The sequence below is a fragment of the Pongo pygmaeus genome, chromosome X, assembly GCF_028885625.2.
Source record: "Pongo pygmaeus isolate AG05252 chromosome X, NHGRI_mPonPyg2-v2.0_pri, whole genome shotgun sequence".
Lineage (NCBI taxonomy): Eukaryota > Metazoa > Chordata > Mammalia > Primates > Hominidae > Pongo > Pongo pygmaeus.
Genome location: NC_072396.2, coordinates 144,252,222 through 144,268,092, shown reverse-complemented (window position 1 = coordinate 144,268,092; position 15,871 = coordinate 144,252,222). Strand labels below are relative to the sequence as shown.

Sequence of the window (15,871 nt, the reverse complement as noted above, 5' to 3'; positions counted from 1 at the left end):
GTACAAAATTGTCACCTGCTGACAACCTTTTTCTTTTAGGGAAAAAGACAGTAACTCACTTTTCAATATAGACTAGAATTTGGAAGTCTCTCCTCTCAAGTACATTTCATGCAGTCTTTTGCCTAAATTTTCCCTTCATTCTTTTATTCATATAGTAAATTCCCAGCAAATTTCTAATGGGATCTTTAGATGTATTTTGGAGAAATGTTGAAATAACACTAGCTAATTTAATAAAAAACCAATCATCAAAAAGGCTTTAAATGCCACTCTTTTTCTTTCAAAGATTAATATAGTGTTATTGATGTTATGGTTTAAAATATAAACTTGCTCACTAAAAATATCGAGATAACACACACACACACACAAATAAGAAGGTAAGGTAAAAATTGACCATAGGAAAAAAATGACAGTTTGAATTAAAATTATGATAAGGAAAGTAAGACTTTTATTATTGTTGAATGACAGTGAACATCAGTAGGTGTGTAAATGATTTGTTTTCTAATAAAGCTCTTAGCATAGACTGCTATTTTAAAAACTATAGTTGGTTTTATTTTGACAAGATTATATCTTTGGTTCTATACATGTTTTTATATTATGAGAATATAGATTCAGACTTTTAACAGACGATTTATGGTGCACAAGAAATGTTTGTGTATGTACTTTGCAGTATTGTAAGCAACTGATATTAGCACTTTTGTTATCAAAGGTAACCTAAGCTTTCAGAAAGTTCCTAATTATATATATATATATATTCTCAGTGCTGAACTTAGTTTTATGTCTATACACATGCATTAATATACACACAATAAATACAGCACAGGGGTACTCACTGAATAGACATATCTAGCACTGTGATATATACAATGTAAGTTACAAAGGTAAATATGGAATGGCTACTGGGCTGAAGGAACTCTCAATCTAGTAGAAAGGGTAAGACATGTTCGTAAATGACTATTTTGAAAAGAAATTCTGGCTGGTGGAGAAGGCCTTATACAGGAGATGGCATATGTTTGGGTGTTAAGTAAGAGCATATGTTGCTGTTACCTTTCCTTGATTCTTCCCTATGTTTTTTTTTCTCATAAATGAATTAAGTGATACGTAGGAACAGATATGAGTGGGATTAATTGGATTAATTCTGAAGCCTAGAACTATAGTAGAAGACACATATGTTTTGCTTATATGGATAGGACTTGGCCAGAGTAAAGAATTTGAACCTTAGCTAGTAAAAAAATGGTTTCACCTTGAAGGGTCTCGAATTGGGCTGATTCTGGAGGCTGTGGATAGGTAACATCTAAAAGGATGGTCCAATGCCACTTGAAGTCCAAAAAGTGTTTGAACTAGTTACTTGGTAGAAATTTCAATGACTGTAGCTGAGTGAGAGAGAGGGGAGGAGAATAGATATATATTTGACGAAAAGGGCAAACCACAAGGGAGGAGTATTGCTTTGGGCTATCCTCCTGAGGTCACTTGACAAGTTGCTTGGCAACTCATACTGTCTGTACTTTTTAAGGTGGGGATATGGGGGAAGAGTGTGGAAGTGGCTCATACTGTTGCAAACTATTCTCTATAGCTTGAGGTAATGAGATTTTTTTCCCAACATATTCTGCAGAAATGGTTCAGACCTTATGAAAGTCAAGTGCCTGTCAGCATCTCAACATTTGTCTGATAGTAAATTATAATACTTTCCTTTCTGTGGACTGTATATGCTAAATTGTTTCCAGCAACTTGTTTCAAATGTTATTTGTCCCATTTTGGAAACATCAAGGTCAAATCATCCCTGAATGGCAAACAGTAAATCTGAGTGTGCATTCAGTCTATGAGGTGTTAAGTGTCTAGAAAGAGTTTGCCCTTAGGATCCAGATAGGCCGTACTACCTCTGCTTACCAACTGTGCTTCAGTTTGCTCCTCTGTAAAAAGGGAATAATATCCAGTTTACTGCAATGTTTTGAAGGCTAAATAAGATAATATATATATAAGAAGTCTGACACATACATAATGGCTTTTAGTCAAGGGTCTCTCTTATTGTTATTGCCTTTCTTTACCCTAAAGATTAAAAAAGAAAAGCTATAGGAAAATAAATTATTTTTATAGTAAGTAACCAAACTTTTATGTTTTATAAGTTACTTTAAACATTCTAGAAATAATAACTAGAATAACTGAAAAGTGTGCATGGGGTGATGAATTGCCTCCCTTAGAGAGCACACACAAGAGTATTAAACAAGGTTAATTTCTAGACTTCGGTAGTGAAATGATGTATTTGGTTTACGCCTGCTCTTGTTGTTATTGTTGTTGTTACTGCTGTAAGATCATAGAACTAGGCAATCTGGAAGTACGTGTGAGTAAAAGGGAGTAAATCTGGGAGGCAAGGATGAGAGGGAGCTTATTTTGTGCTCGTTACCTTGAAGAGCCTGTAAGAGCTGCTGCTGAGGGCTAGGGTGGGACCACGTACAGTGATTGGACACATGACTCCGAGTCCTCTGTGATAGGCAGCTGGTTCACTCTTACTGAGATGTCTTTAAGCAGTCACATGCTGGAACTCCAGAAAGATGTCTCCGAGAAGCTAAAACCAATGCTGTTTCCTCTCTCGTGCAAACTATTTTTTTAAAAAAGCAAAAACACATTGAAATAAGACTAACCTTTGCCCAAATCCCTTTGCTTTTTTGACAAGTTCTCAAAAATGAACTATACTTTCAAAATCTCAGTTTTTATTTTGGGGAAAAAGAAATTGTGCTTTTTCATGTTTATATAACCATACAGATTAGAGGTTCTTAAAGCAGCATACCCAAGAATTTAGAAATATAATATTCCCAAACCAAAATGGGAAAGTTCACTGGTCTTGAACTATATTTGCTTTGATATGTGCATCTGATACCCTATGCTGTTTGATTGTTCATTTAAATACTAGCTTTAAAATGGATTATCTTGAGACTTTCAGTTGTTACAAATATTGGTATATAGAGAAAAAGTACTCTCTATATATACCTATATGTATATCCACATAGATACATACAAACTAATCTTAAATGTATATGGCTTGTCAGGTTAAAATTGCTCAAGAGTGTTCTGTCCTCTCTAGATTCTCATAGCCGGCAATCACAGATAAGGACGTGTCCATATTATTGATATTGATCGATGTTCAGATCTATGAAGGTTTTTGGTTCACAGGTTGCAAATTGTCAGTGCACAGATGCGTTTTGTTTAGAGTATGCAGCATTTTAACAAACTTTCAATTTGTTTTCCATCTTTAAACATCTGGGCTTTGCATGACAATCTGGATTTCTGTCTTCTCTTGAGAAACCAAAGAGTTGGCAATGCTGGGCCCACCTTGCCACATGACAACATGTAGCTGGAACTGATTTATGAGTGAACTGACTTATGAGTGCCCTCTGCTTTGAATGTTCTCCAGTTCACCATGGTCCCCACCACTTCCTGTTGCTCCTCATCATATAGGAGGAGTATGAATTGCTATTTTCCACCTAATTTAGACTGTTCATTAATTAAGCCTACTTCACATTTACATTATCTGCCTAACACATGGTAGGCATTCAACTTTGTCACCTTTGCTTTAGGTCTCAGGTTTAGATTCTCAACCAACCTGATTCTTGTGTCATCCCTGCTATAACTTCTCCAAATTCCTCTTGTTGACTGAGTCTAGTTATACAGGCAGGTGAACCGGGGTTTTAATTCTGCTACTTACGTGCTAGAAGGTCTTGAAAAATTGCCTGACCTCACAAAACCTCAATGTATTAGTTCCCTATTGCTGCTGTAACAGATTACTACAAACTTAGTGGCTTAAAACAGTGAAAATGTATCATTACGGTTCTGGAGGTCAGAAGTCCAAGATTACCCAATTGGGCTAAAAATCAAAGGTCAGCAGAGCTGTGTTCCTTCTGGAGTCTCTAGAGAAGAATCTGTTTCTTTGACTTTTCTAGCTTGCAGAGATTGTCCACATTCCTTGGTTTTATACCCCTGCATCACTTTGACCTCTGCCATCACATCTTCTTCTCTGACTCTCCTGCCTCCCTCTTTTCCTAATGATTACATCAGTTCCACCATGATAATCCCAGATAATCTCCCCATATCAAGATCCTTAATCACACTTATAAAGTCTCTTACCATATAAGATAACATATTACTAGGTTTCAGGGATTAGGATGTAGACATCTTTGAGGATAATGGCACTCAGTTTCTCCAGTTGTGAAATGAGGACAAAAATAGAACCTACTGCATGTAGATACTTAGCACAATGTCATAATAGTGCTCTTTATGGGCATAATTCTAGTAATACGCATTCAATAAATGACATTTCCACCCCTGTCCAACTATCCAATCTCCTTTCCCTACCTTAAAGCTTTGAGAGGTCCTGAATATATAAATATACATAAATATATGTATTTTTTTTTGCTAAAGAGAAGCTATAAAAAGTAGTCATAAATGTCATACTTTTAAAGTATGACAGTTTGGTAGGCACCTATTATGGTCTGGGTTAAGTAAATGGGAGTGGGTTTAAAAATTCAGGTATGTCTTATTCACATGTGGGCATGAGGGATAAAAACAATACACCTGGTCTGAACTATATGATTTAGTTTTCTAGAAAAATAACTGACAAATCAAATGAATTGTTTGAGTGCCACCTGATTGCTCTGATTGCTTAGCAGTTGTGTAGCTATTGCCTACAAGTTATTTAGTCTCCCAAATGGCTAACTAAAATTGGGAGTAACTATTGGGTTAACAGAATCCATGTGCTCTAGGAAGATATGCAAAAAAGATTATAAAATTGTACTATGAACTATAACAAAAAATATTGTAAATGTAATTATGTAGTCAATAAATGAAGTTTTCATCCTTTGATAGTACATTTTCTTTAAAAGCCCAAGTTTTCCTGGGCTTTTTGTGACAAGTGAATTACTAAATATTTTGAAGGAATTAAGGAATGAGAATGTATGCTAAGATAATCAGAAGGTTTTACTTAAGAATGAACTGACTAGCATATAGAATTATCCTTAGAAGCAATTTATATAGCTGTCAATGTTTGGGATAATCCACTTTATTAAATAGAGCAATAACAGGTTTAATAAACATCCAACATAAAATCCCTAGCTTATGAGCAGCTGAATACCCCTACCCCTGCTTAAAATCACTTCCCCACTCATCTTGCAGACAGTGATTTTCCTTCTCTCTCCTTTCTTTCTACTTTGTTCCCTGCTATGTGATCAGCTGTCTCTGGACCTGGCTGCTGGTACGGCCTTGCTCTCCTAGGAATGGCAGAGTAGAGAGCAGGGCCTTACCTCAGGCAGAGAGTTGCTACATAGCTCTCTCTATTCCCATGGTATCCTCCCATCCCCTCCTCCCTCACACGTAATTTTGGAAATGGGTGAGTATCCCTGGCTTGAAGTCAGCCCCAGGTTCTTGTATCCAGATAATTCTAGATACAAGAGAATATGAGATTAAGGGAAGTCAGAGAGAGAAAGATGAAACCAGATCAACTTAGAATCCATGAAAGAATAAAAGTAATTTTGCTTTAAATGTTGGCAAAAGTAGGGTGCTTTCAATTTCATTTAAAAGTGAAAAAATAAACAGGTTCAAGGCAGGTGAGTATAATAATATAATGGGAATTTACCCAGGTGAAGAAAAAGGAAAGGCTTAACTCCTAAAATTAAGGGAGTAAAAATAGAATCTGTGCTTTCCACTTAAAAATAGGCCAAAAGTTCCCACAAGTCCCTGTCAGATTCTTCCCTTAAGCAAGCCTTTATCCATATCCCTAAAGTTTTCTACCCAAACCTGCTTGTCCTGACGTCCAAGAATCCAAGGCAAAATTTTAAAACTATCTTATTAATATTTTAGAGTTTAAAAAGTGCCTTTTCATGTCCTTTGCCCACTTTTTAATGGGGTTGTTTGTTTTTCTCTTGTAAATTTGTTTAAGTTCCTTAAATACTGCATGTTCTCACTTATAAGTGGGAGCTAAATAAGAAGTTATGAACACAAAGAAGGAAACAACAGACACTGGGGTCTACTTCAGAGTGGAGGGTGGGAGGAGGGAGAGGAGCAGAAAAGATCACTATTGGGTACTGAGCTTAATACCTAGGTGAAGTAATAATATGTACAACAACCCCCACCGTGACACGTGTTTATCTATGTAACCTTTGCATGTACCCCCAAACCTAAAATAAAAAATTTAAAAGTGCCTTTATATTCGTTATTTCTTTTAATTCCTGTAATAACTGGAAAACATGTTTTTTTTTTTTTTTTTTGGCAGAGTCTCACCCTGTTGCCCAGGCTGGAGTGCAGTGGCACAATCTCAGATCACTGCAGCCTCCACCTCCTGGGTTCAAGTGATTCTCATGCTTCAGCCTCCCCAGTAGCGGGGACCACAGGCATGTGCCAACACACCTGGCTAATTTTTTGTATTTTTAGTAGAAACAGGTTTTCACCATGTTGGCCAGGCTGGTCTTGAACTCCTGGCCTCAAATAATCCTCCCACCTCAGCTTCCCAAAGTGCTGGGATTACAGGTGTGAGCCACCGTGCCCAGTTGGAAAATACACATTATACTTAACATAAAATAAAATATACATTATGTACATAATAGAAGGTAGGATATATATTACCATTGGAACTCTCTGTTTCTCTGTCTCTCTCTGTTTCTGTATACATGTTAACTTTATTCTTTTCAATGTTTCTCCAGCAGCAGGGCTCTTGGCAATTTGCTGCTTTTAAATGGCATCCTCAAAGTTTCCTTCATTCAGTATTCATTTGAAAATTCTAGGGCAGGACTTCTTTGGCCCCGCTTACATCAAATGTTCATGCTTATCTTTTTTCTTTTTCTTTTTTAAAAAGATGAGGTCTCACTCTGTCGCCCAGACTGGAGTGCAGTAGCACCATCATGGCTCACTGCAGGCTCAACTTCCTGGGCTCAAGTGATCCTCCCCCCTCAGCCTCCTAAGTAAACTGGAACCATAGGCGCATGCCACTATGACTGGATAATTTTTAAATTTTTTGTAGAGATGGGGTCTCACTATGTTGTCCAGGCTGTTCTGGAACTCCTGGCCTCAAGTGATCCTCCATCCTCGGTCTCCTAAACTGTTGGGATTACAGGCATGAATCACCATGTCTGGCCCTAATCATACTTCTAATCACTATTAATCATTGGGTGTTGGAAGGGCAGGGCCAGGTAGGAAAATAAGAGTTCTCATTTGGAACCAATGTGTAGAATAATAGAAGGGGAAGTAGTTTCTCAGATGAAGGGAGAGAGTAACAGTCATGGCCTCCTGGGGGAATTATGAGTTGGACAGCCATCCCAATTTATGTACATTGATAATCATTGTTTAATTTATTGATTTAATTTTATGCTCTTTTAATTTACTTATTTGTGCATATCACGCTCATTTCTCTTTCATTTACTCTAGTTCTCATTGCCACTTAACATTTTATGTTTTATCACCATCTCAAATTGAATTAGGAAAATCCCCAGTTTTGAGCATCATTTCCCAAAGAGTCTATGTTTTATACCCTGGTGGAAGTTACTTTTTTCTTTGATTTTAAAATAGACTTTATTTTTTAGAGCAGTTTTAAGTTCACAACAAAATTTAACAGGAAGTACAGAGAGTTCCCATAAACTCCTTGCCCCGCAGTATCTTATTCTTAGTTTATAGTTTTAATTACTAGTATTGTAATATGCCTGAAATATAATTGCAGTTGGAACATTTTTCATATATTTTGCTCTATTATGCTCTAATCTGCCATCTTGAGGCTGATGGCTCCTGATTCTGCACTTTTAGCCTAGACTTCTTTCCCTTCTTAGTTGTACAAACAGCTGTCCGAAGGACATCATCTGGATGTCCTGCTGACCTTTCCAACCTAACATGTATATGAATGGAGATCAGAATCTTGTTCCCCTTCTTAAAACCTGTTTCTCTTGTGTTTCCCATCTCAGTGAAGGTTGTACTATTCAACCAGTTACTCGAGCCCCAAATCTGGAGTTTGATCCTCCTAGTACCTCCTTTCTCAGCAAGTACATCAAGTAGTTATGTCTTGCTGACTGTGCCTCCTAAATTCTACTCTTATTCCTAGTATCATTACTTTAGTTCAGAAACTCATCATTCCTGGCTTGGATTACTGTACCAGCCTCCTAGCTCATCTGTCTGCTTCTACTCTTGTTCAAATCCAGTTCTTCCCAAAGCCAAAGTGATCTTTCTAAAATGCAAATTTGACCATGTTGTTCTGATGCTCAAAACCTTTTAGAGACTCCCCTTACCTCCAGGAAAAAAAACCCATGATCCTTTCTGATGTGGTTCTGGCCAATTTTCCCAACACCATCTCCCATTGTCCCCCAGCGTCATTTCATCTAGCTCTCTTGACTAGGGCCTTTTCAGGAGGTGGAGTAGTTTAGTGATTAAGAGCACAGACTTAGGGGCAAATCAAGGCTTTGCCAGCTGGGGGAAGGTATACTTAAACTCTCTGAGTCTCACTTTCTTTATTTGTAAAAGTGAGTAACCTAACTCCTTCGTAGAATTATTATGAAAAGAATTTATGATAATATTGGCAAAATGCTTTGCACAGAGTAAGCATTTAGTACGTGGTGATTTGTTATTAAAATTGGGCTATGTTACTCCATTCTCCACTGATTTTGCAATGTGTCCTCCTTCTTTGTCTTTTGAATTCTTTAGTGTAGCAATTATTTTTGACTGTATACTATGTGCCAGCAAGTTCTAGAAGCTGGGGAAACTTTGGTGAACTAGAACAACATTCTGATCCAGTTAACTCCTCGTTATGCTTCAAGATCTTTTTGACCTTCCTATGTCTCAGAGAGTTTGTGCTGTCATTTCCCCTTGTATATTATTCTAATTCCTTTGATTACTTATCAACTTAGTTAAAGAATTGCTGATTAGTAATGGACTCTGCAGTTGAACTGTTGGGTAGAGATTGTATTTTCTTAATTTGTGAACATTCAATGCCTAACAGAGCTTGATAATCATTCATTTAAATACATGAAGTAGACACATAGAAGATGTTCAGTAAATATTGATTGGATTAAAATAAAAATATAATCCCATAATAAAGTTTTCTTTCATTGTTTAGTGTAAATACACAGACAAAAACCCTTTGACTTTTAGGATTATCCTAGGAAACTGCCACCTAATTCTATTTGTTTTTATAGGAAATAAGTGCAATTTGAGTTCAAATAACTCTAAAATAAAGATTTAGAGTCTATTTCTTCGTAACGTGGGATCTACTTCTTTAGTGTGAGAAAATTCCATACCAGAAGTGTTGCAAGGATCTGACCTGAAGCCTTACATTATTTTTCTTTCTATTTGCATGTTTTTAGATTTTATCAATATCCATTTGTAAAGTGTTGGCCTTTTACTGGCTTTTATGAATTTAAAGTTTGTTTCTTTCAGTTACATATTTTCTGATATGTGCTCAGTTGAGTGTGTGTTGACAATTTTTTTTTCAATTTCTTTTGTTGTTTCTTTCTACAGGCTTCCTTCCCTGGGAACTTGCACTTGGTTTTGGTTTTACGTCCTACCAGCTTTCTTCAACGAACGTTCACAGACATTGGATTTCGATTTAGTCAGGAGGATTTTATGCTTAAATTACCAGTAAGAGTATATTATTTAAATGTTTTGTTCCTCTAATTCTCATGAAGACTTGTACCATGCTGCTTATATTTTACATGTGCCCATGTATCATTTAAAAGAAAAAAATTAAAATTTGTCTTTTAAAAGTATACATTTGAAATGCCCAAAAGTCTTTCACTTCTACCATTTAAAAAAGAAATCGATTCATCAATTTATAACAAAGCAATTACTTTTTCAAAAAATATATGTCATATATGTTATATATGTGTATATATGTATTTGTGCATGTGTGTATATGTATGTGTGTGTATGTGTATATAAGCAGGAAATTTTATTTTTAGTAAAATTGAGTGTATGTTTTATGTATTTGAACTCCCATGAACTTACATCCTGAGCTAGTCCAGAGTACCATGACTTTTTAAAAATATTTTTGTATGTTTTTAAGGTTAGGAATAGGGTGCTCATAAATTTTGATACTTTTGAAAAGGTCAGCCCCTCCTGATAAATTATAACTTACTACATAAAGTCCTTTTCTTTGTTGTGAGCATAGCATTCTTTTAGAAGCTGGACCATTAACAATGCAAACTTTTAGATGGAGGAAAATTAGGCGTTTTGGTTTCTGTGGAGATTGATTTAGCTTTACAGAAAATGTTTTGTAAATAAAAACTGTTATTATCTGAAGAAGGTAGTGCATACATGTATGGGGGCATGTACAGGAGAGAACTGTTAAAACCATTTATCAGAGGTAACTTTCTGCTAAATGTATGCCAAAGTTCATTTTACAGTTTAATGGAGGGATGGCATGAAGGGCAGTTAACAGTATCTTTTTTGCTTATTTATATAGGTTGTTATGCTGAGCTCAGTTAGTGATTTGCTGACATACATTGATGACAAGCAATTAACCCCTGAGTTAGGCGGCACCTTGCAGTACTGCCACAGTGAATGGATCATCTTCAGAAATGTATGTTGTCTTTGCCCTTACTGTAGAGCCTATAGTTCTTCATGTTAGCCTTTAAATCTAGTTCTAGAATTCTTTCCTATTTGAAAAAACAAAACAAAACAAAACAAAACAAAAAACCCCAGCTTTCTGGGCCCTCACTTTTCACATACATATAAATTCAACATCTTGGTTTTCTTCCATAGGCAATATCTAGAAATGATGAGCAGTCACTGAGGATGGCAATTGAAGGAGAATCCTAGGGAATAAGGAGATCGTACTCTGCCCATCCCCTCCTGTGGCTATGTAGTAACTTGAAGAAACGAAGGGTTTGGATTCAAATCCTGGTCCTGCTGATTTTCAGTTGTATGACCTTGGACAATATACATAACCTCTCTGAGTCTTAGTTTTCCTAACTGTAAAATGGGACTAATAATACCTACCTCATAGGGATCTTAAAAAGACTAAATGATATAGCAAAAGTAAAATGTTTTACACAGTGCCTAGCATATGGCAAACCGTCAATAAGTGTAAGTAGTATTATTAATCTCATTATTCTAGTGATGTTTCTGAGGCATTTAGATTTGTAGCAAAGAGTGTACTTCTGTTTTAGAAATGTACAAATAGGCAAGGGCCCTGCACCTCCCAAGTATGTCTGTGGTATATAAGTATCTTGACTTCTAATCCCAGAGATAGGGGAAACCTTCTGAAGAAATTAATGATGTCCCATTAAATTAGGATTTCATTTTCCTCATACTTGTTCTTCACTCAACATTTCATTCATTAATTCATTTAACAATGCATTCATTCAACAATTCATTCATTCACATGAAGATGTATTGCCAAAATTAGCAATGCCTAGCCTTTAATAACCTGTAATGCTATAAATAAACAAGCAAATATTTTGATATGCATGGTTAACAGATGGTCATATGGTCTCTACATTTTGCCCTTCTTTCTCAGAGTAATTGATTTTAGAAACAAAATAAACAACAAAACCTTACTTGCCATTTTATGGCAACAAAGGCTTTGGGGCCACCATTCCAAATATTCTATAGTACCTGAAATGAGTTGTTGTGACTAGTTTTTCCCCCATTTCCTTCAATTATCACCTTGTTTGGAATGCTAATGCTTATTCACAAATGATAATAAACAAATATAAAGTGACTTTACTGTTCTCATCTCTCTTCAGAAGTAAAGTTATTATAAGGCAATTTTGCCAGTTGAAGAGTTTATAGAATAAGGAAAACATTGTAATTTTCAAGAAAATAAAACAAACTACTCAATACATGGCATCTTTAAGAAATAGTTTTCATTAGTGTCCAAGAAATAAGTCAAGAAATTTGGATAAAAGATATTCAGGAAGACTGTTAATCTTCCTTCAGTTTCTTAGAGCTTTAGATGAAGAGTTGCAGTTGATTGCCAAGAGCAATGCCTTATTTCTCTAGCAGAGGAGAGTTCATAGTATATGTGTTTGCTGTTATACCCCCAATAAAAACAAATACATTTACTGATCCAGTTTTTGATATGTTCACAGAGTTACCATATAATTAATCACCGGCTCTTTGCAGGCGATAGAAAATTTTGCCCTCACAGTGAAAGAAATGGCTCAGATGTTACAGTCCTTTGGAACTGAACTGGCTGAGGCAGAACTACCAGATGATATTCCCTCAATAGAAGAAATTCTGGCAGTTCGTGCTGAAAGGTATCATCTGTTGAAGGTATGTCTGATAGAGTTGACAAACAAAAGATTTCCATGGTCTTTATCTAGAGAGGTGTTTATTATCTCCATTTTACACTGACTTTGCATAAGGGGAGATAAAAGACATTTATGTAATATATTTAAAAACTAAAAAAATTATACTTTATAAGAGAAGACTGTCCTGGATGTGTTAGACCTAAGAGTCCCCTCCGTAAATGGTGCATTAATTTGAGAAGTTATTTAAAAACATCTTATAAATGCTTCAGAAAAAGAAATATAGTCTTTTGTTTTACTATGTGCAGTCATGTACTGCATAAGGTTGTTTTGATCAATGACGAACCACATATATGACAGTAGTCCCATAAGATTATACCATATTTTTACTGTACCTTTTCTATGTTTAGATATGTTTAGATATGTTTAGATACACAAATGTATACCGTTGTGTTACAACTGTATACTGTGTGTACAGTATACAGTACAGTAACATGCTGTACAGGTTTGTAGCTTAGGAGCAATAGGCTATACCCTGTAGCCTAGGTGTCCAGTAGGCTATCCATCTAGGTTTGTGTAAATGCACTCTGTGATGTTCACAAAATGATGAAATCACCTAACAATGCATTTCTTAGAACATATCCCCAGCATTAAGTGATGCATGGCTGTATTTTTTATTTTTGATGAGGAGTCAGGAGGCCGAGTTTCTAGTCCCATCTCTGCTGTGAGCTAGCCTTGTGACCAAAGCTAACATTGCTCAATTGATTGTAAGTTCTCTTCTCTGCAGAATACTAGGTCTTGATGTTTCCTACAGGAGACCAGGGGTTGCAAATTGTTTGTGCTCTCCTACCCAGGTCTTTGTGGAGTGTTGTTTTGTGAAGGATTCTGAAGTGCAATTCAGATAATCAGCAAGTATTTTTTGGATCCACTTTCTTCAGAAAGTTTAAGAATAATCTGAACAAGCACTGGGCATTCATATAACTCGTCTCTTTCACCTGATAATAGACATACTGTGTGCATTAGAAGATTAAAGCTGTATATAGAGATATGTGTTTAAATTAAAAAGATAAACTGAATTTTTTTCCAACTTTTATTTTAGGTCCAGAGGGTACATGTGCAGGTTTGTTACGTGGATAAATTGTGGGATGCTGAGGTTTGGTGTATGAATGATCTTGTCACCCAGGTAGTGAGCACAGTACCAGATAGGTAGTTTTTCAACACTCTCCCTCCTCCCACCCTCCTTCCTCTAGTAGTCCCCACTGTCTATTGTTCCCATCTTTATGTCCATGTGTACCTAATGTTTAGCTCCCACTTGTGAGAACATGCAGTATTTGCTTTCCTGTTCTTGCATTAATTTGCTTAGGATAATGGCCTACAGCTGGATCCATGTTGCTGCAGAGGACATGATCTCGTTCTTTTTTATGACTGTATAGTATTCCATGGTGTATATGTACCACATTTTCTTTACACAGTCCACCATTGTTGGGCACCTAGGTTGATTCCATGTTTCTACTATTGTGAATAGTGCTGCAATGACATATGAGTGCATGTGTCTTTTGGTAGAACAATTTATTTTCCTTTGGGTATAAACCCAGTAATGGGAATGCTGGGTTGAATGGTATTCTGTTTTAAGCTCTTTGAGAAATCTCCAGACTGCTTTCCATAGTGACTGAACTAATTTACGTCCCCAACAAGTATGTGTCAGTGTTCCCTTTTCTCTGTAGCCTCGCCAGCGTCTGTTATTTTTTGTCTTTTTAATAATAGCCATTTTGACTGGTGTGAGATGGTATCTCATTGTGGTTTGATTTGCAAGAAACTGACTTTTTGAATCACAATCTAAAAACAAAGCTCTGTCCAAGGACAGAAAGCTCTGTTTTTCACAAACTGCATGTTGTCAGGCAATTTGCTTACCTTTTCTGAGTTGCAGTTTCTCTATCTTTACAGTGAGGTTGATGATGATGATGATGCATCATACCTGGTAGGATTGTTGTGAAGATGAAATGAGGCAAAGAAAGTGATCTATGTATAACAATGTTCGGTACATAGTTGGTACTTCATAAATATTGGCTTTTAATGTTGATATTATTACCCATATTGGTGATGGTGTCATGGAATCTGTCCTCAGAATAAATGTACACCAAAACTTTTGCTTACAATTTCAAGGGACTCTTGGACCACCTGAAAGAAATCTTAAATCACTCTTAGATGTCTGAGAAAGGTCTATATTGTTACACCACCCACTGAGGATAAGCCCTTCTGAATAGAGGCATATACTTCTTGATGAGTTAATTAAACCTAAATGTGAAGTAAAATAAGACTTAAGGCAGGGAGTGATTGGTAACAATTAAGGATTAGTAGCAAAGGCATTTAACTGTATCTGAATATGCATTAAGTATTATTTGCAATTGTATGCTTTCTACTGTGATGGTTTTTATTGTGCTACTACTGCTTTATTTGAGCTCATTAAAAGTGTTAGCAGAACAGTGCCAGGTGCAGTGGTACATATTTGTTGTCCCTGCTACGCGGGAGCCTGAGGCAGGAGAATTGCTTGAGCCCAGGAGTTTGTGTCCGGCCTGGGCAACACAGCAAGATCCCATCTCTAAAAAAGTAAATAAAAGTAAATAAAATATTAGCAGAATAGGATGGACTGGATTGGAACTTTCTACCAGTTAGAGAAGGAGGCTACAAATAGAGCACATGGTACTTCTGCCCATGATGATCTTATAAAAACATTAATTGCAACATTCATCTCTAAGGCAAGGGCTTCTTGGATCTTCACAGCTTTTAGATTTTGTGGCATTGAGATTTTGAAATTTTGTGAATTTTCAGAGAGCTATGAAAGCAAAGGCCATTCTAGAATTAACTGTTTCTATTCTTCATGCCATAGTTGTATGCTCCCTTCCCATCACATCATTCAGGTTAGATTACTAATTAGCTGATACTCCTTTTGTGTCTTTGGACAGAATGATATTACAGCTGTAACCAAAGAAGGAAAAATTCTGCTAACAAATCTGGAAGTGCCTGACACTGAAGGAGCTGTCAGTTCAAGACTAGAATGTCATCAGCAAATAAGTGGTGACTGGCAAACTATTAATAAGTGAGTACTCTCTTTTTGGTTTAGAGTTACTTATTTTATATTTTTGAAAGGCAATTATACATTTTTGCTGCAATATGTTAAGTGTTAAAGTATTCCTGGACCTCTGGAAATCTGAGAACTTATTTCTAGGTTGTCCTACAGAGATGATTTTGCTTGTAGAAGAGATTCTGTGGACATTGGTTTTCTCTATAGGTAGAACCAAGTGTCATGGGCTATGACTTTGCCTATAATTCTTAATGTCCAGACCATGCTTATTTACATACTTACAAAACAGATAGTTGCTTTTAGGAATTTATTGGAGTTTTCTTTCTTAAGGTTGCTGACTCAAGTACGTGATATGGAAACAGCTTTTGATGGATTTTGGGAAAAACATCAATTAAAAATGGAGCAGTATCTGCAACTATGGAAGTTTGAGCAGGATTTTCAACAGGTCAGTTAAAACATTTCTTTGTACACCTTTTTTCATTACACCAGAGGTTTTTACTCCTTAATCATGAGAAATCCTGTCTTGCAAGATGCCCATTTATACCTACAAAGAAAAAAACAGGACGCAAATGTAAATGAA

At 36.2% G+C, this 15,871-nt stretch overlaps 1 protein-coding gene across 8 annotated transcripts in view; it reads left to right on the top strand.

Moving 5' to 3' along the window:
* Positions 1 to 15,871, top strand: part of MCF2 (MCF.2 cell line derived transforming sequence) — a 125,532-nt gene that overhangs the window by 68,384 nt on the left and 41,277 nt on the right. For 7 of the 8 annotated variants that reach the window (XM_054471507.2, XM_054471505.2, XM_054471503.2 and 4 more), the window contains 5 exons: positions 9,478 to 9,597; positions 10,421 to 10,537; positions 12,085 to 12,234; positions 15,173 to 15,306; positions 15,622 to 15,736. In XM_054471507.2, the coding sequence (XP_054327482.1) occupies positions 9,478 to 9,597; positions 10,421 to 10,537; positions 12,085 to 12,234; positions 15,173 to 15,306; positions 15,622 to 15,736 (636 nt within the window). The remainder of the gene's footprint in view (positions 1 to 9,477; positions 9,598 to 10,420; positions 10,538 to 12,084; positions 12,235 to 15,172; positions 15,307 to 15,621; positions 15,737 to 15,871) is intronic. The other variant, XM_054471511.2, reaches the window with a different exon arrangement.